General features: G+C 40.5%; 1 protein-coding gene across 1 annotated transcript; it reads right to left on the reverse strand.

Moving 5' to 3' along the window:
* Window positions 1–552: 552 nt before the first annotated feature.
* Window positions 553–22,584, reverse strand: AKR1A1 (aldo-keto reductase family 1 member A1). The gene is made up of 9 exons (XM_069788860.1): window positions 22,433–22,584; window positions 18,512–18,607; window positions 12,466–12,585; window positions 10,611–10,762; window positions 7,723–7,918; window positions 6,934–7,133; window positions 5,824–5,896; window positions 4,784–4,870; window positions 553–1,112 (listed from the first exon to the last, which is right to left on the reverse strand). Exons 1-9 carry the CDS (start codon window positions 22,448–22,450, stop codon window positions 1,047–1,049), a joined length of 1,008 nt encoding a protein of 335 aa, XP_069644961.1. The 5' UTR covers window positions 22,451–22,584; the 3' UTR covers window positions 553–1,046.
* Between the last annotated feature and the right edge of the window lie 2,771 nt (window positions 22,585–25,355).

A 25,355-nucleotide genomic window follows, 5' to 3' on the forward strand; every position in this document is an offset into this window, starting at 1 on the left:
ACTCAGTAAATTAGTCCCCACCAGGGAATAACACAGAGACATATAGCAAATGGCGAAACAGAGGCACAGGAAAGGCAAAGTGTGACTTTGCCCAGTGTTACCAGCAGGTCAGCAGTAGAACAGGAGATAGGACCAGCTCTCCCAAGCATCAACCCAGGAAGCAGTCAAAAATGCGACATCAAAATCAAAGGGGTCCTTTGACAGGTCTTTGCTCTTACTGTATAGTCAGGAACTAAATGGTGTGACCTTCCAGAACTCAAACTGGACATCTTTGGTAAAGAAACACTGGGCAACTTTATGGGAAAAGCAGGATGTTTTTCTACAAGACTCGCTAAAAAGTTTTTGAGGCTTTTGTGATAGGATGATCAGAGCTATTGTCAGAGCTGAAATCTATTGAAGTGACAAGCAACAGAGAGGATTGCCCTGGAGGCCTGCTCCAGGGTATGCATTTATTCTCCTCAAATCTACAGGCAAATTAAAAGAAAAAGAAAATAGAGAATTCTAAGTCCCACAAGTACTCTAAAGTGGATAAAAAACACTGGGCACAGCTGGTACTTGGGTTTTAATGAATGGTTTATGGACATAGTGCAACTGTAGCACATTTCACTTTACTCCCTGTATAAAAAATATTAAACATATCAAAGTTGATGGCTGAGCAGTTGTTTAGTCTTAAAATGCTTTCATGCCTTCACTCCTTTTTTGTTTCCCCTCATGGTAATAACTAAAGCTTTCAAAACTGTTTCACAGGCAGTAAACCCAAAGTATTGCCCTAGCCTGATAATTACATGTCTGGAACTTGATTTAGACTCCCCCACTCTTTATCTAAATCCCAAAGATTTTATGCTTCCAAGAGCAAGCTTGCAGTTGTCATAATAAATCCACAAACTTTACATGGAAGCTACAGTATCTCCAGAAAGGAGGTCAATTAGAAGCAGTACATTGTGAAGGTTTCATTTGGACAGGTTTTTTGACAAATTGTGGCAACAATTATTTTGTGGAAGGGCATGCAGAGAAGCATGTTACTCTAACACCTTATTTTCTAGTGGTTAATAGGGGTCATTGAAGGGGTAATGGGGGTGTCCAGCATCTCTTGCTACTAGCTTTCCATTCACCTGTGAAGTAAACAGACTCAAGTCAGAAGGATAAAAATCCATTCTTACTCTCAGTTTCAAATCCTGCATGGTTTAGATTTAAAAATCTTCATACCCCATACATTTGGGAGCACCTTTTTCAGCTTAAACAAAAGCTGTTCCCTCTCTTCCCGAGTCCTCTTAGCACTTCTTAGAGGGAAAAAAATAATTAAAAAAAAGCAGATAGATTTCTGTAGCCTAGAGCAAGAGTCTTTCAAGCTGCTGAGGCTTGAAGAATTAGATTAAGAATAGTTAAAAGCCTTTTGCCTCATAGCTGTTATTGAATAAGTGTTGTAACATGCACGCTTCAAAACACTTTATTGGAGTTGGAGCTTTTGCCCATGTTTCCATGATAGACAGTTGCTGGGCTGCTAATTTTACAGATGGACAAGATGAAACACATTGAATAACATCTTCAGGGTCATATACTGAAGCATTAATAGTGTCACTGAACTTCATAGCACTTTTTGTTTAAGAACGTTTCCACAGAAGACCAGCTTCTCCAGCTGTAAAATGGGAATACTGAAACCAGTGTTTGCAGATAATGAAACAGAGGCTCAGGCTGGCCCAAAAGCAGACATGGCCATGCAGAAGTCTTAGTTCCTACATCCCACTTCTAAGCATTCAGATGCACAAGTTGCATTTCTAGTTGCACTAAGTCCATTACAACACCCCCAACTTCCAAGGAGCTGAGGTAAAACCTTGCTCCTCATCTGTAATGTTTGAGGAAATACAGGTGCAGCATTGGCAAAGAGATATGCACCTCCCTGGGTGACAGAATAGCATCATTCAGCTAAAACTTACATTAAGTGACTAATGACTGAAAAGTTATACATATAAAAATCAATTATTTCTCTAACATAAATGTTATGTTAGAGATCACTCAATGTTATGGGGGCAGAGGGAATCACAGGGACTTTCAAACCAAGTATCCACTAGCAAGTCCCTCTATTAGCTTTCAGTATAAAACCTACATTTCAAAGCAACAACTGGAATCCCTAGTAATGAATTGTTTACAGTGACTACTGAAGTGTGAAATTAGTCACTTGGGGGCACTACAGAGCAGAAAACTAAGACATTAAGTTTAACATTTGACTGATGCTCAGATTAAAATAAAATAAAGCTGAAATGAAGCTGTCAACTGAAGGCAATCCTTAAAACTGTGGACAAAAGTATCACCGTATCTTCAGGTTTCCTCATATTCTCTTGAGAGCAAACAACTTCCTCATGTTCCTAGAATTCATATTCCTCATTGGCCCCCCCCCCCCCCAGTTTCTTCCCCCTGCATATTTTGCTACACAGAACAGCTCTTCAGGTAAGCATTCTTGTTTGCAGCATGCCAAGACAGCAGCTGCCAGAAGCAATGTTTCACATAGCTGATTCCAGTCTACCCCAGGAATTTGAAAGAAGGAGGGGGGGTAAAATCAGCAGTGAACACACTGAAGGTCAACGGTAGCCAACTATCAAAACCAGACAGATCATCATGTGTACAACACCATCACTCCTCCTCTCCTGGCTTGCTAGTCATTCAAGTTTTGCTTAAATACATATATTCCTTGGCCAGTTATGTGTTTCCAAAAGTTTGGATTTCAGGCTGGTGCAAGGTAATTTCCAACCTCTATCCAGATAATGAACTGTTAAAGTACAAAGCAACTTAAATTGTCTACATGCAATGCAATGGCCTCTCCTCAGGCTTTAAACAAAACACCATGTAGAGAAGAGTGGCACAAATATAAGAACTTGTTGTTATATATCAATGAAGCAAAGCAAGGAAAAACTGTCTTGTCAGTTATGATAGGAGCTCTGATATCACTGCCATATCACAGTTTGAAATCCAGACACTGTAAGTTAGATTTGTAGAGGAGACGGGCATGAAAGGTTAGACAGGAATTTTAATTCACAGTTGATGAAAATTCTTTCCAATAAGCCCAGAAGGGATGGGCAGGAGACAAAAGGTTCCGCTAGAGATCTTACATCTAGAGAGTTGTGTTTTAATTCCCCTCATCTTGCTTCTTCCTGTCTTGTTAGCTGACATTATGGCAGTATCTTTGAAGACCAGCTCCATCACATTCACCCTTTTCCTAGTTGGATGGGCTAGCACTTTGAACTGTATTCCATCTCTCCTTTGTGAATCACTGTGATCTGAGCAGGTCTCCCCGGTAACAAAAGCACATGAATTATCCACAGCTCATCCAAGCCAGGCTACATTCTAATGTATTTTGCAGTTTCATTAACAAAACAACTTTGTTTGCAGCACAAGTAGCAAAACACTTGAAAGAAATATACTGTCAGCAGCAGGTGTGCTTGTCACTACCACATTCACACAGATCAGCAGCTAAGCTTGCTGTTTGGTGTACAGACTCCTGAGCCATAAACACAAAGATAATTTTGGTTGCAGGGATGTGGGGGTTTATATTTACGCACACATACTGAAGCAACCATACAGTTAAAAGCACAGCCTTGAAGCGCTTGTTAGCCCCAGCATGACAAACAGTGAAAGCTGTAACAACTATCTACCCTTGATAGGAGACAGTCATTCACCACACATTCACAGCTTCTCTTTTCTAACTCAGATTAGTCACCAATATGCTCTCAATTACTCAAAAAACCTCAGCGATAAAACCTGGAGAAAAGCTTTCCCTGAAGAATTCCTATAGCCAGTAGCCACTGACTATTGAAGAATAATTTACAGGCAGACAAACTGCTGAAGAGGCAAGGGTATGCTTAACAGCTTCCAAATTTGCAGAGAGACCTAGTATAACTATGCATTGTACTGTATAATACAGAAGGGATAGATCACTTCAGACTCATTATAGCACAGTTGCCACATGTTGGTCAGTGACACACCAGGGAATGGCAACAGCTCTCTTGTATAGTCAGAAGCAGGACAATAAGAAATGAGGAACACCTTAAAGACAGGAGACAACAAGGAATTGACTTTTTTTTTCAGCGAGGGGAAAGGAACAAGGTTAGGTCCTTTAATATAAGAAAAGAACAGACCGGCATCTGATAGCACATGAGGTAAGGTTTCATGTGACAGAGTAAACTACTGATGCTAAGATGCTGCAGCTAATGGATTTGGGAAGAAAAATACAACAGCCTAAGCCAAACTCCTTACACTGGAGGAAGGTCATTACAACAGATTCTGAAAGGGGGGGGGCATCCAGTGGAGGGAAGTAGACAAATTCCTTCATATGACTTCCACAATGGATGTGAGGAACTAACAGCACCCTGAGTCTCCACTGATCTTGGAAGCTTGTGGTATAAAGTAGACAGGGACAGTCGGAACAAGGAGTACTTCTGGAGGAATTCCATGAACATTAGCCTGCTTGTACTTGAGAAGAACGAATCAGCAGGAGTTTGGTGAGATTTGAAGTAAGATGGGACTCTGGCTTAAAGGCCCATGAACAGTTCAGTAATGAGAACTACAGAGAGCCATCAGTGGTGAAAACAGATCAGAAAAATTTTCAAAAAGCTACCTTTTTTGTACCCAGCTTTTGAAAAATTGTTTCATCTCAAGATACCCTAAAAAGTTGTAGTGTTCTTATGAGTAAGTAGTTCTGATGGGGACAGTAAAAGAAAGAAAACTGCAAAAGCCCCAAGTTGTGGCTACATGCACATAATGAAAACTATTAGAAATATGAGAAATTTACCGTAATCATTGGCACAATGTAACGCCAGTTTTTATTCAGGCTTCCAATGTGGCTCATCTCCTCTTCTGTGAGGCTGAAATCAAACACCTGAGAACACAAGCAAGAGGCTTTATTCAGTGACCATAGGTTATCATTAGTTTGTCTTTCATTTATAAATATGAAGTTGCAATTAAACTCATTTTATAACATCAAAACAAAGGCTTGAAGTCTGAGGTGTTCACACACTTGCTAACTCTAAGCCTACACTGATACTGCATAGCACTCTTCCACAAAGATAAAAAGCAGTGGGACTATTCCTCTAAGTAAGTGCTGCCTATTCAATCAATAGTCTGTTACCCATGTAGATCTAAACCTTGAGTAACTGCAGAGTTTATTGGAATTTCTTGAGATTTCTAGCAGCATACTACATAGCAGGATTTGCTTTAATGGGAGTAACAGTTAAAGAAACAACTCCTAACTTAAAAAACTTAAAAATGTAACCAGCCAATCTGTATGATTAAGGGCTGAAAAAAGATCACAGGAGGTGATTTGGAGACCTCCCTCAAGATTATTTGAAGTCAGAGTTTTCAAATAATTTCTAAAGTGAACTGTCTCTACTTCAGAGCAGCAGTGAACCACACTTATTCCTTCTGCATCATTAGAAAGGCAGTTTGCTGCCAAAATAGTCACCAGCCCTCACTTGCAGGGTAAAGCAACTATTATTCATAAATAAGAACCATTGAACATCATTAGAAGACTCCTTTGTTCAATAAAGTCATGTCTCAAATTTCAGCAAAGATTTTTCATTTAGACTTCCACAAAGTACATTCTTTACCTTTTGGTAACAAGACTGTGCATGTGCACACACTCACACGCTTAGCTGCTTAAAACATATCAAGTTTGTTTTCCAAAAATCTTTACCCTCCCTTCTAAGCATGTGCATACACTGATGAACAAGTTATGAACCAAGTGCTTCAGCTTGTTGCTCTGCAAGTAGTAGGACAGTATATTACTCACATGAAAGGGCATTGCTGAAACTCCTTTCTTCCATCTAACCTTACCTGGAGATTCTGCTGAATGCGAGCGGGAGTGACGCTCTTGGGAATGGCAACCACTTTACGCTGCCCTTGCCATCTGTTAAGAGGAGGAGAGAGATCTTCTGTGCGTGCAGCCCAAGAACCACGATATTTATTTTGGTTGAGTAATAATCTGTGGCAGCAGAGATGCCACTTATGCTTCTATGTGAAATAAAAATATCCAGAAGAGGGCTGACATAGCAATGTATTGTATTAGGACCTAGTATGTCCAAGCTCAAGCAAAACAGTAGCCACTGGACTAATGAATGAGAGGAAGATGTTCATGCCTTTGAACAAGCAATTTTCAGGTGCTTTAAGCTAAAAACCCAGCAAATAATCACAAAAAAATGTACTTAAGCATTTTACACAAGCTCTAACACAACAACCACTGAGAAACTAGAAGAAAACCCAGATCCCTCAAGTGCCTGTCTAGTGGTTTGAGCACAAAATATTGAACATATTCAGCTGGCAGGGTAACTTGCTGCTGCCCAAGACTGTACTAGTTATATTGACAGATACAGAGCCAGACAAAAAAAAAAAGAGGATAGAAATCCAATTTTACTTTACAAGGTGCTGATCATATTCTGGGTATCACTCAATCATCTTGTTTCCCAGTATCCAGCAGCTGGCTTTTACTATATAAAAACAAAACAGCAAATGGTTCTTCAGTGCTAAAGAAGGTCCCTTCCTCAGCCCCCTCTTCCTGGGAGCCCACCTGAATGCAATAGCAAGAGCTCAAGGGTTCAAGCAACTGACCACGTGCAAATTCAGCAGGTGGGACTCAAATGTGGTACACTGCTCTCTTAACTGTCCTACTGCTATTCCACAGCAGAAAAGGTAGCAAACTGTCCCAGGCATGGATCCAGGCCCTGAAAGAACCCCTCTGATCCAGCCCATCCACCTGCCCTAGAGCAGGACCAACTCTACCAACTCTGTAAAACAAGCACCACATGGGGTTTGCTTTTGGCACTCTGATTTTAACCCTTCACCAATGGGGAAGAACACATACTTTAAGTAGATTCCTTCTAACTTACAGGCTCTGCTTTATTTAAGGCCAGGTCCCAAATATCACCCTCTCTCACAATTGTTCTGTACCTGAGGATGATCTGTGCAGGTGACTTGCTGTATTTTTCTGCCAGTTTTTTGATCCCAGGTTCTTCTAGAAGCACAGGCTCATCTGGGTGTTTCCACATGCGATCTGGAGAACCAAGAGGACTGTAGGCAGTGACAACCAGTCCTCGTTTCTGGCAGTGAGCTATCAGCTCATTCTGAGCTAGGTAAGGATGGCATTCTACCTATTAAAATGACCCACAATGAGTGGCTAGAGAACAGATATCAACACAAAACTCTAGACAAACAGGAAGTCAAAAGCAGAGCAGAACCAAACACATCACAGGTCATTCCAGATTCTGGAAAACCTTATGAGGATAAAGTTTAAGTTAAGAAGAATAAAAAAGTGTCTGGTAGGCTAAGTTTAGAGGAAAAGGAGACTAGATCACCTAAGTTTAGAGTGCTAGATTTTCCCCATGTACCAAACAGACCATCCAACAAACAAAGAAGCTCTCTATAGAAGGGATTCAAGTTACTCCCTCAGTCTTTTTTTCTTATAGAGTAAAATGATCCTCACAAAGACAAACTCTTCCACTGACCTGTTCAACTAAGCAAGTATAAAGGGCCACACAACATGGATATAGGCCTCTTCTGCAACAAATTAATTTTCCTGGAAGGACTGCCCCGTGTGCCTGCTCCTGCAGAGGCAGCTATATTCCTCCCTGTGCATCAGAAACTGCACCCCTTGTGCTAAACACATAGCATTGGTTTGCAAATTCTTCACTCCTATGGACACATGGGAAAGGTACTCTTCCTCTCCTTCATTCATCTTACCTGGAGCACAGCTGGTTTGACAGTAGCCACACTTAGTACATCATCAATCTGACGACTGTTGAAGTTTGACAGCCCAATGGCTTTCACAAGGCCTTTTTCTACCAGCTTCTCCATAGCCTTCCAGGTATCCTTATAATCAGTGTAATCATAACGCATCGTGTTATCAGGATTCTTTGGGAAGAGATTGTCCCCTCGTCTATAGCATCAAAGGTAAAGTGTAAGTACATATACCACATTGTTTCTATTATATTAGCTCTTCACTAAAAGCAGCTTTCCTCAAAGTATTCTCAAAAGCTTATACATAGTTTGGAGAGTAGAGTACAAACTGAGCTAATTTGTCTGTTGAATTTCATTATGCTGACTTAACCTATAAGAACTTATTTCACATACAGTCTTTCCTATGTAAACTTGTTATACAGTACTTTGAACTACTTACCTGTACGATATTGACTACACAGAACTGATAAGTCAATGTATACACAGCAGCAGCTCTTTGCACACTTTGATCCTAGCAAACCAGTTGATTTAGAGAGCAGCAACTCAGAAGGCAGCTTTAGTTGCTCAATTTGTTTTTGAGGGAGGACTAATATTCTTCATAGTCTGGAGCTGCTACCAAAGGGATCTTGGTTTAAGGGCTATCTAGGAGATACTGCATTCAAAGTACGCTGGCTCTCCCACTCCCTCTGGATTCTGTAGCAGTGTTAGCACTCGATACAAGACCTCTGTAAGAATCTGCACTTAACATGTACATGTTGATTGCACATTGGGTGTGTTTCCAGTTAGTCATACCAACACATTTAAAAAATAAAAATAAAAATTAAAACCAAAACAAACATAACACACACAGTGCGACACCACCACACTGCCAAAGGGCTATGACTGGTATCTGAGCAGTCCGTGCTTGAAGGGGTGCCAGCAATCCCACTGGGAGAGCGCTGCTTTGTAACCACTGCAGGACTCCACTAGCTCAGATCTCAGAGACAGACTTACATGGCCCTAGCTAAGCAGCGAACAGTGTGAGAAATGGCAGCAGCTGGGGACAAGGGGAGATGGTTCTTTTTCATGTCATTGATAGATCTAGAACAAAAAAAACTCAGAAAACCCTATGAGCTCCCAACTTAGAAAAGCCGCCTCATATGTCAAGAGTAATACATTAAGTGAGAGATTAATTTTCAATACCTAGATGCACTGTGATTTTCATCCAGTCTATTTTAATTTCTGTGTAACATTCTTTTGCTTGGCTTCCCAATACAATAGGCATTATAGATAACCACACATTAAAATAGTTGAAGTAGAGCTAATAGAAACCTGAAGAGTGAATGGTTTCAAATGAGAAACTGCTTTATTAGAATGTCAGTTTTGTCAACAGTTTCCACAACATCAAATACATTTAAATATTAGTAACTTCTAAATATACATCACTATTTGTGTTATTACCAAAGCAATGTTTAATTTTTTTTTTTTCCAATCAACGGGAAAAGAAACCTGTTTCACAACAGGGGGAATTTTTAACAGTTCTTCCTTCAAACCAGCTCTAGTTGAAAACACTTCCTCATTCTGTTATGCTGAGAAGTATATTTATACTTTGAGCATCTTTCCTCTTATCATTAGTGTTGTATGCTTTGTAAAATTCAATTCATATGACTAGAAAGGGAAAAAAACATTCTCAAATTTGCAGAACAGACAGAAGCCATTTAAACTGACAGGGTTTCCCCTGTTGAGTAAAGTCTCCATGCAAACATGTGGTAAGGAGATTTATCCCTCCCCCCTGCCCCTTGCTTTTTACTGATTGGGGCAGGGTGGGTTGGTGGGACTGCATCCACATCTGCAAGAAAATAAAGCAAGGAACTCTGCTTCTGATGGGGTTGTAGGATAAGTGCATTGAACACTTATCTGGAAAGCTTTCTCATCTCATATTTCCTCAAATTGTAGAATTACTGCAACTAGAGTGTCAAAAGAAGTAATTTTCATTTCCTGCTCATACAGATACCACCATGATACTGCATGTGCTTGACCACTCCATTACAGTTAATAACTATTAGTGAAAAGTTTTGTCTTCTTTATAAAGCACTTAATTCTCATTTTACAGATAAATAAAACTAAGGCACAAAGCAGTTTTGGTACTTCCTCAAGGTTACCATGTAGGTCAATAGCAGAACCAAGAACAGCTGCCACACTTACCCAATGCATAGATGATAGACACTAGACTATTTTAAACTTCTAATATATTTTAAACTCAAAGATTTTACCTCCTAGCAAGGCAAATTTTCAGCTAGCATAAGATGGCAAACTTCAGCATAGAAACCTGTCCCATAAAGCTTTATTACTTTTTCCCAGTTAGACTACTTTCAGTTACCTAACTTTGGCACCCATGCCAAACTGTCAGAAGTTTAGTCATCTTAATTTCATTACCTAGTTGTTCCCACTATTAAAAATTAAGTAATTGCTTAAAGATTTTAAATGAATACTTAATACTCATTTTTCCAGCCTCATCATTGCTAAATGAGAACAATGCTCCCTTTTCTAGTTACAATACTTCTACACAAAAACAGAAGTTTTGTCTCCTCTACTGTATGTTTACAGACATGCTACAAATCTAAAAGTAAACAAATTCCCACCCAACTGAAATTCAAAGAAAAATGACATTTAAAAAATTGTTCCTGTGAATGATGGACCAAATATGAGTAAGTGTACAGGTTGTGGGTAGAAAAGAGTGTCTATATGACAGTCTGTTGGACTACACTATTAGCCACACTGAAAAACATCTTGCAGGCAGTATACACAGGAGGAAATTCACAGCTCAGAAAGAAGGTCCTCAAGTTATAACACCAGCGACTTATGCAGAACTGGGGTTTCTGCATTCTGTGCCCTTTCCACGTAGAACTTACTCAAAGGCATGAGGCCAGTGCATGAGGTACAGGTCCAGGTAATCCAGTTTCAAATCTCCAAGTGTTTTCCTTAGCGCTGGCTCTACATCTTCTGGGTGGTGCTTGGTATTCCAGAGCTTTGATGTTACAAACAGGTCCTCCCTTTTAATAACCTTTAAGAAAGGGAGGAGAGCATAATTTACTGGAACAAGTTCAGAAAGAGAATTGCAGCAATTCCCCAACTAGCTTTAAAACAAAGAGAACAATTTAAGTTTTGGTTTTGTTTTTTTTTTTTAAAAAGGTAACACGTGCAATGTACAGATTAAACCTTTCAAAAATATACTGGATGGAATGAGAGAAATACACACATTGGCGAGTCCTAAAATATACCAAATACTTAGCAATTTATTAGAAGATCTGAAAAACAAAACAATCCTCTCCACACACACTCTTCTCCAAACTTTCCCATTCAAGGGTTAAAGCCACTACTAAGTGTGATGTAGCCAAAAGAAAGATAACAAAATTTACATATGAATAAACTGAGTAATTTCTGTTTAACAATTCACATATTCTAGGCAAAACCAGCTAACTTACTCTACTCACATGTTATAAACCAAGAATGCTTCTCATGGAAAGAGCGTGGGAAAATAAACAGAATAAGTTTCCCCAAACCTCTGCACTTGAGTTTCCAGGTTCTGGAAGGAACGCACTAAGAACTGAGCACCCTGTACCCTGTGTTGGAAGGGTAAGACCCAGAAATTAAACAAATAGAGAATTGGTTAACTAGGAAGTTTAAAATGCAAAGGGGAGATCATATTTGGCAAACTGAAGCACAGAACACCATCAGAGGTCACTTCTCACTGTCTTATGTGTAACCAAATACCACTTAAGTCTATACTTTGTAGAAGCTGGAATGATTAATTCCTTAGTTTCTCTCCTCCAACCATTCAGCTATTTCTGTGTTTCACATATGGCTGCTGTGTTCAAAGAGAAAGATGTTTTAGAAATTCTAGTTTTAAGTTAGCTAGCTAGAATGAACTGAGTAAGAGAGTCCTATGCTTCCTTATATTAGTTACCATATCTGGTAGGAAGGAATCCCTGGAGCAAGCAGAAAACAGCCTCTCTCAAGCTAATCACATAACAAAGAGATTGCCCTAAAGCCAAGGCAAGAGCAGTAGGAAAGCAGGAACATAAGAACCTTCTTTCCACGGGCTCTGAGGCTGTACAGGTAATTGTTCTGGCCTTTCAAGCCAACAAGAGCAAGGGGATGAATTTAATATTCCACCTCAGGTCATCCACAGGAATGCCTGTCGTATTACATTATATTTAGGCCATGGACTCTCAGGTGCAGGTCCTAGAATCACAGTTCCCAAACCTTCAAAAGCAAACACTGTTTAAAAAGAAAAAAAATACATATTTACTCACTCATATTTTATCTATAACCAAAAAACCCAGTCACTGAATTTGCTGTGGCTACCCACCATTGCGTGCTATTCCAGACTGGCAAACTAGAGTAACTTTTTGTATAAATCGTGGCAAATATTTTACATTATAACTACTGATTCTGGGAACCTCCAATTTTTGAACACCCAAATTGGGATACTTTGCAAGGGAGAGAGGGACATGCAGGGAAATTTAAAAGGCATTTTCTGTAGCTTCCCTGCAAATATTCCTGGCAATCTTTTCTCCTCCTGACAGCCAGGATGGTTATTAGAGGACAGAAAGCCCTCTTTCATGCCTGCTCCTGATTAATAACAAACAGCTGGGATAGTCTAGGAGGAAAAGCCACAAATGTTAACTTTACAGTCTACTTTCAGGTCACAGTTGTAAATTTAGATACAACACACAGTCAGCATGGTTGTTCTTGTCTTTTTACCTTGTTGGGCCCAAGGCATTCCTGGAAGGCCTCACCGATCTCCACTTCATTGCTGTAAGCTGCTGCACAATCGATGTGTCGATAACCCACACTTAGGGCATATTTCACCGCTTCTTTCACCTATTATCAGAAACAGATTATCGAACACAATCAGTGAAAAGGATCACATGACTGGAAGAAGAAAAAAACCCACACATTAGGGCCTTAGTGAGGAATACCCCCAAAACACAGATCTATATAAGGTCACGAGACTCAGAGTAGGATACAGTCCTCTGTGGCACAGTCTTTAGGAGTGAAGAGCTAACTGCTAGCAGACACTCCAAGAGTAACAAGAAAACAGACCATGCATGCAAGAACTCAACAAAATAGAATAGGGATTCATTCTTAACTATAGTTGTCACACTTTTCTTAAATATAAAACGAGCTTTAAGAAGCAGTTTTCAAATACATCATGGCTTAGGAAGACAAACTTTCTGGAACTAACAGACCAATCAATCAATGTCAGTCAAGAGCCTGGTTGCTAATTCCAGAATTGCCAGAGTTTGGGTTTGGTTCAACTGCTAACACTTAATTTCTATGATAATGCTATTCTATGGCACATTTTTCCTTCATGTCTCATTCTCTCTGATTGCACAACAATGGAAGTCACTATACTGCTGAATATTAACCCATGGCCTGCAGGGGATTTCCTGATGATGCTTGCAACTTTGCATTTTGCTTTCCCCATTGCTGACAATGAAGGTGTTGCCAACAGCAACAGGTCCCTTGCGAGAACCAAGAATTACTACAGATTTCAGAGTCATCATTATTTCCCGTTAGACTGACAAGCACTAAGTAAAGTCTATTTCATTTAACTTCCAGTGGACAGTAAGCACACATTCTCTTTTACATCTATCCAAAGCACTACAGTAAGAGTACATCTTATCTTTCTACACACTGCTCTTCACTGACTTGTCTCTTAAGATTGTGAAAGATTGTAAATTACTCTGTGTATAAGGCTTGATGCAATAGGGCCTTAATGTATTTATAGGGATTATGTCTCTCTTCAAGAGATTAAAAAATGTGTCCACAAAGGCTAGAGAGAGATTAATTTCTTTCAACTTAATCAAAGTACCAGCATTTTCAATTTTAAAGCTGATAAAGTTATTAACACCAATTAAAGACATGTGCAGTCCTGCTTTCAGATGCTACAGAAACAGAAGGGAGAATCAAATCTGAAAAATATATCTCTTCTACTGATGGATTTAATTTGTTTTTCTTGTCAAGAACTGCAGTAGACAGAGGATATTCTGACTGCATTCTTTGGCATTTTGAGAGGAAAACTGGAATGCAGACCAGTTTCCCTTAGCCAGAATGACAAAGCACTTCTATTACAGCAGTGAAGTAAGCTCTTCCTTTCTCTAGCAGGATGGTATTTACAGTCTTTGTTTCACTTTGACAAAGACATTCCTCAGAAGGTCACTATAAAGTCAAGGTCGTGGTAATTCTGAAATCAGTTCAGACATATTAAAGACTTTTAAGACTCAATATTCACCCTCCAAAAAGGTGAGAGTTGTAGAGCTGAAGCAGAAAGGAAAGGAAAAACAGTAGCATTCTTTGTCTGTATTAATGCCCCATTTCCTCTATCAGGATAATAATTTTTTTTAAATCCAAACAGGCACAAAATTTGCCATAAAATTAATGTAGGCACCACTCGCAGAGAACTAGGGATAAGAGAACTCCAAACATGTCTCTGCAAAGCGATAAACAGGAGGCTGTATTTCTGTATCAGCATGTTTTGATAAGTTTCTAGCACTGAAAACCTGGGATTGGTCATTTAAATAAGGTTTGGATTTGGACAAAATCTGTATTTCAGCAAACTACTCTCAGCCTGCTAAGGCATTCCAATGTGAACTGAGAGTTCCTGTTCCACGCAAAAGGCAAACAATCAAGAGAAAATGTGCAAAGAAAAAAAGCATTTCTGGAGGGGAAAAAAACCACTAACTAATAACAGATAGATGTAAGTTTAAGAAGAGTATTTTGTTTCAACGGAAAGTTTTGTATTTTTGAGCTTATGTTCAGACAGGTACATGCATTTCCTCGGGGGCAGATTAAAAAAAAAAAAAAAGAGACAACAGAAGCAGTTGGAGATTCACATGCCTCTGGATATTTGGTGTTGTGAAGTAACAGCCGCCAAAGGATCATTCGAACTTCTCACATATTCTTTAGTTTAGCCTGTCAATACTACTATGGAAGAAGCAACTACTGAGTTCATTTTGCATTAGGCAACTTGAGCCACACAGCTTAAGTGTGACTCACCAACCTAGCATCATATAACTACCAGAAAGTAGGTCTGAAAGGAGTCTATCCTCATACCCCACAGCAGGACCAACTAAGTCTAAACAACTCTTACACACAATTGTCAAAACCCTTCTTGTAAGTGACAGGCAGTCTATTCCAATGATCAGACATCTTTAGGTTCAAAGCCTTTTAGATGTCTAACCAAGATGGCCCTGATACCCCATCCTAGTCCTCAGACATGAAATCCATAGCTCCCCCTTTGTGAGGGCTTTTGGCGCATTTGGAAAGCACCAGCATGCCTCCTCTCAAACCTCTCTTGACCATGTACCTGTAGATGCTTCCATCTTTCATCAAAACTCACCTTTCCCAAACCCTGTATCACTGTTGCTGCTGTCCCATCATGCTTTTCTTGAAGTGGTTTGCCCCAAAACAGACAGTATTGCAACTGCAGCTTTACTCTCCTTCATTGTATAGTGAAGTCCTAGGAACTACACCCCCATTTATACATCCTAGCTAGGTACTTGGCCTTCCCATCCACCCTTTTTTGTTTTTGAAAATGGAGGAACACAATATTGCTAACAATCAGTGGCAGAAACAGAATCTGTAAGACCCAATTCATTGTAATATCCATTACTAGATTTTCAGTTCTTCAGTTTGCATGTCACAAGGTGAAAAACTAACAAGCCAACTTTATACTTCCAAGCAACACAGAGTTCAAGTGACTAGAGAGCCTCTTCTCCACAGCCCCAAGCCATTATGATGAAGCTTTCACTCTAAGAGTTCCAGTCAATAATACTTGGAAAGAAAAGGCTCTGACAGCCTCCCCTGCTTCCTGCAAAGTTGTCATGTTTTAGCAGTCCAAGTACATTTACTGACAGGAAATAGGAAAAAAACAGATCAGTCCACATGATATTCAGATGCAATACGACCAGAACGTAAGTATTGCTACATCACAGTCTGTACATACTGTACTAAAATTTGCTAAAAAGGAATTCAGACCATAAGTAATGCCAACTTAAAGAGTTGATGTTCCCTAAAATAAAGAGTTCTGCCTCCTATCCTTCAGATGTTGAATTCAAGTCCCTCCCTTAATATAAACCAGCAGTAATGAATTCTTGTGCATGTAACCAGGATTCTCTATGTTGTCTAACAAACTTTTCCAAGAACTAAATAGTCTTCTCCATAGCTGCAATCTTGTCACAAGACATCCAGTCTGACTGGTTTTCTGAGGTACACATTTCTTCTTCAGCTTTCCTGAAGTTTCACACAGAAATACGACTTCCCTAAGCCCCGTCTCTCTTCCCCACAGAGCCAGTCTCTGCCACAGCAGGTTAGACTGTTCATCAGATGGGGATCAATCCTCCAGGATGAAAGCATGGCCCACTCGAAAGAAGAGAACAAAGCATTAAAGGATTACAGATAATCAAGGTCCAATATTAAAAGAACCTTGTTACTGTTATTTTGATGCTCCCGTCTGAATGGACTTCTCTTTGAACTCATTCATGATGCCAGTTCATAAGCTTCTGTACTGTGTTCCCTTCCATTCAGTAGCCCTTCATCATGTTCCTATGGTAACATGTAAAACAAATTTCTAGCATTTGATCTTGTAAGACAGAAAACATCCTATTATTTTATAGGATCTATATCCTATAAAATCTTAGTTTTCCAACATGGATTGAGATTCACTAATTTCCCCCCCCCCTATTCTTACTGTCTAGAAAAATAGGGCTGCAATGACACCTTTGTACTGGACTGCTAAGATCCGGCTACAAGGTCAAGACTTGTTTAGGATCAGGAACAGTAACAGCAATAATAAAGGAATTACTCAAGAGAGTAAGGTCAAGACTGAATAGCAGCTTGGCAAGGAAAATAATTACAATCTGCAAAATATTTACCTGAAATAATTTAAAAGCCATCCACTTCCACTCTTGCTTCTAATGTATGCCTTGCATAAAAGAACTTTTGATAAATAGCCTCTACTTGGGAAACAGCTAGATTAAATATAATCTATTATAATTCTCCTGCTTCTCTAGGTTTTTGGCACTTAGTCTTTAATTCATAATTACAATAATTCTCCCTGAACTACATCATGTGCTTTTAAGGGTAAATCATCTGCACGTTCTGCCAAATTGCTGCTATGCTTCTGCATTTTCAAGAGTGACAAACAGGAATTTATTTATTCCATAGGAATAGCAGCTTCTGTGACTGGCCATTTTCACCGCACCTTCTAGATTTTGCCTTCAATATATTCTAGGAATAAGCCTTTGAAGATAGTAGATATTCTAAAGAAGTGACTCCCAATGATTTCCATGGGACCCCAGAGAAGATGGCTGGATCCCATGTGGGGTTCAGCTGCTAGAAGCACTGCTTACTATGGCAAAATCCATCTGAATTAGGTTTAAATTATAAGAGAACCAGTAAGGATCCTGCTTGTGCATAAGACCACACTTTCCTCAGAACAGTTAGTGCGCAAAACAAACACCACATTCATATTTTGTTTGTTTAGTTTCAGGCATTTGTTTCAGCCAATGCACATTTAACTGCTCTGGGTGCACAGAAATTCATCCATTAAGTTCCTGCATGTTAATAAACTTAATTCAGCTGTCAGATAACGTTTTAAGTGACAGAGCTGAACATTCACACTTGTCCTCATTTGAGAGGTTGACTGAGCTTTCACTCCAACTCAGCTTCCACATTAGGACAGCTTCTATTCCCAACAATCCACTGTCCTGACAGTTGTTTGGACAGGAAGACCGACAATAAAATGGCCCTGAATAGATTTAATTTTTATAGCTTGTTTCCCACCTTTTCCTCTAGCTGGCATGAAAAAATAGCACAACGTCTTGAGAAGGGTTTTAACTTTCCTTCTCAGTCACGAGCACAATGTCATCCCACATACTCCAAAAGCTATCATAAAGCTAAAGCAAGAGCAGCAGTAAGATATACAATGTTTACTGCACAGACATACAACAGTACACATAATCCAAAAGGCATGATAAACAACAATACCAGCTATGAATTCCACCAAGCAATGGACATTGCCTTTCACAGCAAGTAGGCGCAATCTCTCTCCCCAAGAATTTATCTTTTAGCCAAATGAAACAGAAAGGAAAAAACACACAAGGGGGAGAAGTATTACAATAGGAGGCACAGTCCATAGCATGCAAACATTCCCACAGACAGTTTATAGTAACACACAGAATTGTTGCCAAGTGTGGTGTTTGCCAATTCATTGCATTTAGAAGCAGAATGAATGTCTAATGACACAGTAGTCGTCTTAAGTCTAAAACCAGGGTGACCCAAGCACGTTGTTTTTTCTGCTAAACATAGGCTGACCACTGGAACAGGACTTGTTACAAGAACAACAGAGTTCTTGCCTCCTAAAATAATGCTTTCAGCTGAGTCACAAGCCCAAGCCAGAGGGACGTCTGGTCAAAGAGGCAGCCCGAGGATTTACCAGTGGAAGAGTCAAGCACCATATTATAGCTACAGCATTTTCCCTGTCTCACCCCACTCAGTGGATTCATCTCCCACAGCACCACTGCCTGAGGCCGAGGTTAACAAGTCTTAAGGAATCTTCTGCTGCTGCTTTTGTGCCTTAAGGCCTTAGTCATGCAGATACATACATACATTCTACTGACTGCAGAGTACCTGAGACTAAAACCATTGAAGCAAAAGATCAAGGCCTCAGATCTAGGATCTTCAAAAAGGGTGCACAAAACACAAATACTAATCAAGAGCACATTTTGTAGAGTTCTCTGCTTACTTGGCCACGTTCACTTTTCCAAGTTCCCAGTCCTATGAGAGGCATCTTCTGCCCAGTGTGGAGCGCAACAAAGTCGCATGCTGCAGACATTTTTGCCTGAAGAAGAAGAACAAACCGAGTTTGAGCAATTCAGCAAGTTGCAACAATTTACCTTTTCTATACAAAAATAAATAAATAAATAAAAATCATAGAGGTCCTCATTACACTAGAATAAAGATGAAGTAGGTTCTTTACAGTTTTTACTGGTATAAAGGAGATGAATAGCTATGCAGGAGAGATTAGAAAATGAGCCCTTTTTCTCCTCTCCCTTCTTACTCTCTTTTGTCCTTTACAATGCACAGGTTTAAGATTTCTCAGAGCTGAGAAGTACAAGAAGAAACATCCTGCAATAACATACAATTAATAGAGAAACTCAGGTGAAAACATGCTTTTTTTTTTTTTTAAATCAGCAGTAAGCATTGATGAGGCAGAAGGGAGCAAGAGATGTTTGTCTGTCCTCCTTAGTGTACAGGAATTCCATAGGTCTTCTGCACCAAGTCTTTCTCTTTCACCAACTCACTACCAGCTGGCTCAGGAACAAAGCTCTAATTACCACTGCAGTTGGGAATAAACACATTTTGTAAGAAACAGCTGGTACAGGTTAAGGTTTGAAGACCTGATAGGGTTTTGTTTAGGAGCGAATGGTAAAGGCATTTATGAAGGCATAGCCCAGAAAAACACAAAATAAAAAAATAATGCTTGGAAGAACATCACCGCTGGAGGATCAGTCTCATCTTTTTGTGCCAGATATGTGCTTTTGTCACCCTTGAATACCAATTTTCACCAACTCGGAGCTGAACTACAGCTCATCATCAAGGCTGTCTAGCATTGTGAAGAAAACCAGAAACATTCTGGCTTCCTTTGAAACAAGAATAATTGTTTATGAACTGTTATATACCTGCAACAGGCATATGCTACCAAGTGAGATGACTACTTTTTTTTAAAAAAAAAACAACCCAACACTAAAAAACCCTCTCTGATGTGAAGTCAGGGCTAGCAGAGAGAACAAAATGGAGGCACTTTCAAAGGTGGACACTAGGAAATAACACTTCAGTACACATATCATGTAGAAGTGGTGCATATATATTTTTTTTTAATCATTCTGACATAGAACTAGAAATAGGCATGTGCAAAGTGAGCTAAAATGCAGTAGGTCCTTACATATTTATGTGTTTTGAATCCTAAAATAACTTTGTCTTCCTGCTCTTTTCCATCTCCTTGCTTATTCAGAAAAGGACACTATCTTGTAAAGAGCTGAAAGATTTCTTGTTCCCATACTGCCAAAATCTACATCTGGACTCTGAAGGAAATTCAAGACTAAGAGCTCAACTCTCGCAGAAGATGCACTTCAAGTACAAACAGAATGCAATAGCTAGCATTGCTATTATCAAAAAGTGTCACACAACTGATTTAGCACAAATTCACAAAAGAGTAGTGTTCTTCTGTTACTAAAAGGAGAATGAAAAAAGATTATGCAAAGCCAGTTGTCACGTTGAGCCTGGGCTGCTTCTCTCATGCTTAGCACTGCAATATCCAAGCATTTTCCCTGTGAAATTCAACAGAACAAAGGCCCAGCAGGATCTTCCATTACCTGTTGTTGGCTTTATAGCTGTGCAACAGCAATCTGCTCACAGTCACACAGCTTTTTATCAAAAAGGAAGGTTTTACAGTGTCTCCCAACATCCTCACAGTCTACATTTCTGGTCAAACTGTCAAAAAGAAACCACATTCAGGATGAGCTCCAAAGCTGGCTAGCTGATTTCAGCACAAGCTGAGGAAGTTACTTCCCAAGTTCAGTTGTGTCCAACCTCATTAATGTTATTTGTTTAAAAAAACTCAAACAAAACCAAGAGTGGAAGAATGCAATGTTGGTTGAATAGCTGACTACATGGGAGGAGGAATAGATGTTTTCAAAGCAGAGCATTCACGCAGCACACTATCCCAAAATAGCTCTGCCTTCTCCCTATTGTTATCATTTTCCTCAGATAATTAAGTCCCAGCTGATGGATGTATTCACACAGAAAGTTTATATTTTCAATTTCTTGCTTCAAGCCCTATTTTTGTAGATTTACAGCAGACACCAAACAGCACACTTGTTTTAGAGACATATTAGAGTAGTTGGAGTGATCCTGACCTAAAGGCCATTATACACCAAGGAGCTGGTGATCCACATAAGTTAACCTGAGTGGATCCAGGCTTGTTTTGTGCTGTGCTTCTTGTACAGCGTGGCCTTCAGGCCTGTGCTGTGGGACACACAGCCCATGGCTGCAGGATAAGCTCAGCAGCTAGTTGTAACAGGGGAGCCTGCAGGCAGCTCCCACTTGGTACCTGCAATTACACCACCTATGTGTCCTTGCCTTTATCTAAAAAAACAGGCAGTTCTCATGCAAGTATCCTTTCTGTTTGACAGTAGAAATGATGAATAGAGTTGTTTTCTTGTAAAAGAATACCTAACAGCTCAAGTGACTGAAATGGGGTAACCCCTTCTATGGACAGGGCCTGCACAACATGCTGTACATGAATCAGAGGAGGTCTGTTCAACACTGCACAACCCTGGGTTCCCAGAACCTGAAAGAATGTAAGATTATCAATACTACCCTCTTTCTTTATAGGGTTAGCTCTGACAAATAGCATTTGAGATGATACTTTACAGAGTCTGAGTGCCTTTCTTATCAGGATTGTAACAGACCAGCACCTCCTGGTGCAAAACAGCAGTTAAACATAAACTAATGCTCTGAAGTCGCACTGAAATGTATTAAGTCCAGATGTTAGCACTGAAGGCAATCATCAGTGAACCAAACTGTGGGTGTACATCTATTTTTTGGGGGGTAGGGAGTCAGTGAAGGAAGAAAGATGACAACAACAGTATTCTTTTCTAGTCTGAATTTGCATAGCAATTTTGTAGTCAACTACCTGCAAGTAGGTGCTTTTTACCTGAATTTAGTTGCCTAAATAAAGGTATCTTCTTACACTAAGCAATACAACTAAAGACTTAAGGGTTTTTTGATTCAAATTGGTCTGTAACACAAATATGACAGAACCATATGCTTTACACAACCATGTTACACAATCATCTTGAATGCAACACTTCAGCCCAGAAGACAAGGTACACATTTAAACAATAACTAGCATCAGCACATTTTCCAAGAACCATCTTGCTTCATGTAACACTGTTGCATATTAACATTGCAGACAGAGCAGAACTACAGTCTCTGGCAGAAAGGAAACATGCCGGAATTGGACATACTGGAAGAAAACACACTAATTAATATTTTCCACTCAGATTCTTCCCCTAACAAGGAGATGTAAGAGAACTGCAGTGTCTGCTAGCTATCATTATTTGGTTCATTAAAAAGCTGGAAGCCTCTTTTTAGAAGAGCAAAGACAAAAATAAACATAGAAGCAAACTAATTCTGGACAAGTAAGATGTGGTTTTGGCTTAACAATACTCACCTATTGCCACATTCACATAAGAGTTAAAGCTCAGAGTAATTCAACAGCAATATAAGTAGTCTGGCTAGGAGGATGCATTAATAACCAGGGAAGCGCAAGCCACACCTGTGCATCAACCCACAGCCACAACTCGTTTTTAACCGAAAGTAAGGAGTCTTCCATCAGTAAAGCACACGCAAAGATGTATTAAATTAACAGGCATAGACATGCGAAGAGGTATGCACTGAGAACACCGAAGTCCCTGCTACCGAATCGCCGCTGACCCCGCAAACGGGGGCTATCCCTCCGTATTTGGGTGGCACCAGACGTGCCCCGGCAGGGCAGCGCGCCCACCTCCCCCTTATCGGGGCGGACCAGAGAGGGTCCGCCCCGCGGCGGGAGGCGATAAGGACACCCCGCCGGCCCGGCGCAGCCCCCCGCCGCACTCACCCGCAGGCCGCCGAGCATCAACCGCCCCCCTTACGGCGCCGCCGCCCGCTTATAGCGCCAGCGCCGCCGCCGCCTGGGCCGACGCTTCCGCTTCCGGCTGGAACCGCCGGCGGGCGCGGGAAGGCGCTCTGCCCTGCCCTGCCCTGGTTTTGGCCGCGGTTCGCAGCCCTCCCTCCGCGCTGGACCCGCGGCGGCGGCTCTGCTGCGCGAAGCGTCCGTGACCCAGCTGGAACAGCGCGGGGTAGTCCCTGCCGAGAAAAATAAACATCAGAAATCTAGCAAGGAGCGTTTCTGCAGGGGCTGGAGGAGCCGGGCTCTTTGTGGCCCTTCACCGTGGCCGGGCCTCTGCAGGTTTTCCCTCCCGGCACGTTGTTTGAACTTCGGCTGCCGTAGCGCCGTGGGGGGCTGCAGGGCTGCTGCGCCCTCCGCACCGACCTGCTGCCGGGTTTGCGCCGGTTTAGCTTCCTTTTCTCGGTTCTCTTCCCATCAGGAAATTCAGACGACCCAGACTCCCCCATTACAGCCGAGTGCTTAAATGATAAATCTGATGGGCCGCATCACAGGGAGGGAAACTACAAAATGCAAGCCGAACAGATAATGACTACACGAAGCGTGTGCATTTACATAAAAGTCTCCTCGTCTGCTATTTGTCTTGGCCTCTTGAAGCTCTTTTTACTGGTAGGAAGAATTTCCCCGGTTTTATTTGCAGCCCTAAATAATAGGAACCCAGGGAAAGTCCACAGCCCGTCACACTCGCTTTGCTTCAGCTTTTTTGCTAAAAGGTGCATAAAGAGAAAGAAATGATACTTCCTGAGAGGACTAAGGCTCCTTTTGTTGCAGGTGCACAAGAATGCATTTCCTTATTTGTGCAAGAAGACTGAAAGTGAGATTAAAGCAGCCTGATTTTAGCAGAGTGCTACTTGTGGGTGGGTACAGTCTTGCTGTTGTAATCCAAGATAGAACCTTCAACAGGAGCAGACTTTGGCCCATAACTGAGAGAAGACTGTACACCTAATCTTATACACAACTAAAAAAAAATAATAACTAGTTTTGACTTTTACTCCGGGTTTCCATTTTTGTAAGTAATTTATAAACATTCAGAATTTGAAAATAGTAAGATTAGATCAGAAATAAGGCAAAATGTATATCCAACATGGCTTTGAAGAGGCTGTTATTTATTTCCAGGAAGGTAATTCTGCTGCAAATTCTGTCTTTGCTGTTCTGACTTGAACTGCTCAGGAGGCTTAAAGGCACAAAGGTTAATTAATCTCTTGGGCATTCACATGACCAGACTTTTCTCTTGCGCAGCCTTTTTCAACAAAATACAGGAAAAGTGGAAAGAGAGTGCAAGGACAAGAGAAGACAATCAAAAATAACAGGAAATAGAAAATTGAGAAGAGGAAAGAATAAAGGGGGAGGAATCACTGCTGGGTTTGATCTATTTTTATGGAAACCATGCCAATCACAAATCCATTTGAAAATGCAGTCTTAATGCAATAGAAGATGCTTGAATTGTATTAATATCACACATGAAAACTTAAGAAACCTCAGCCTCCAATAATGTAATAGGGAGTAAAAGAGAAAAGGCAAAGAAGACTAAAACATTTTGTCATCAAAAGGCAGTGATAAGCCACACACAGTAATGAAGTTCGTTAAGTAAAAAAAAATGCATATACGTAGAGAAGAAAGAGGTAATGCAAGACATTTTGACCTAGAAATACAGTCTTCACTTGAGCAAAACAAGGAAAGCAAATACGTGCATTGTATATTTAATGATATGTAATTGTTTTCATTCAAACTATTGTGCACCAGCTGCTTGTGCATAAATACCCCACGGCTTGGGAACATGTCAGCTGTTGACTTTTCAGTTGACTTTTTGCATATATTATATTAAAATGTCCCCACATGGCCAGCATTTTACTCTTATTGTGCCTCTGATGGTACCATGTGTATACAGTAAGTTCAGTATATTCAGGATTCAGTGGGCTTTCTGCATGTGCAGAGATCAGCTCTACAAAACACGTGCAATGATGGATCATCTCTGCTGTAGAACAGATGTGTATGCACTCAAGGTGCACACCCAGCAATGCCCAAGCCCAGTTCACACTACTGTTCCAACTGAGTTCATCTCACTCTAGAAGTCCTGAATATACTTACATAAAATACTCAAATTCTCTTCTGACAAAATGTGTAGAAACCCAAATGTGCAGTAGTATTCTGAAATAGGGCCCATTTCTTTGCCTTTGTTCTTACACACAGTGGGGGTTTTGTTTTTCACATCAGGGACCCATTCCCAGCCAAGATATATGGGAGATACTGTGATCAAAATGATACATGTAAAATCTGGCATGGCTACCAATTTGGAAATCTTTGGGTAGTTTCAGTGCTCTGGCACTGCAGGGCCAGCCAGCTCCTCTTTCTTAATACATAAACTACTTACTGTGGCCATATCTGTATGGATGGATGCAAAGAGGCCTACATTAGGGCTCCTGATGCTCCGTGCTAGTCAGGTACAAGCTGATCCCGTCTGGCAGCTATTTTAGCAGAACACTACGCCATGGTTAATCCATTGTACGAAGAACAGAGTGTGGAGAAGCAAGGTATGGAGAGAAGCCTGTCCTTCCAGCACCTGCTTGGGTAGACATGCCCTTTCTTTCTTGGAGAACTTAATTTTTTTAAATCTTTGTAGCATCTTACATCTAAAGATTGAAAAAGGCTACAAAACCCATCTGCTCACTAAACAAGGAGCAGCCCTGACAATTTATCACTCCAAAACTTCCAGAAACTGATGTTTGGAAAGACTAGCTCAGAAACAAATCAGAAATAATGAGGCTGTGGACATATGAATGGAAACGCAATGCTTAAGGCACAAACCTGGAACAAGCTGCATGCAAAATGGGTATATTATGCACCTGAAAGTGTG

This window comes from Haliaeetus albicilla, chromosome 8, assembly GCF_947461875.1.
Source record: "Haliaeetus albicilla chromosome 8, bHalAlb1.1, whole genome shotgun sequence".
NCBI lineage: Eukaryota > Metazoa > Chordata > Aves > Accipitriformes > Accipitridae > Haliaeetus > Haliaeetus albicilla.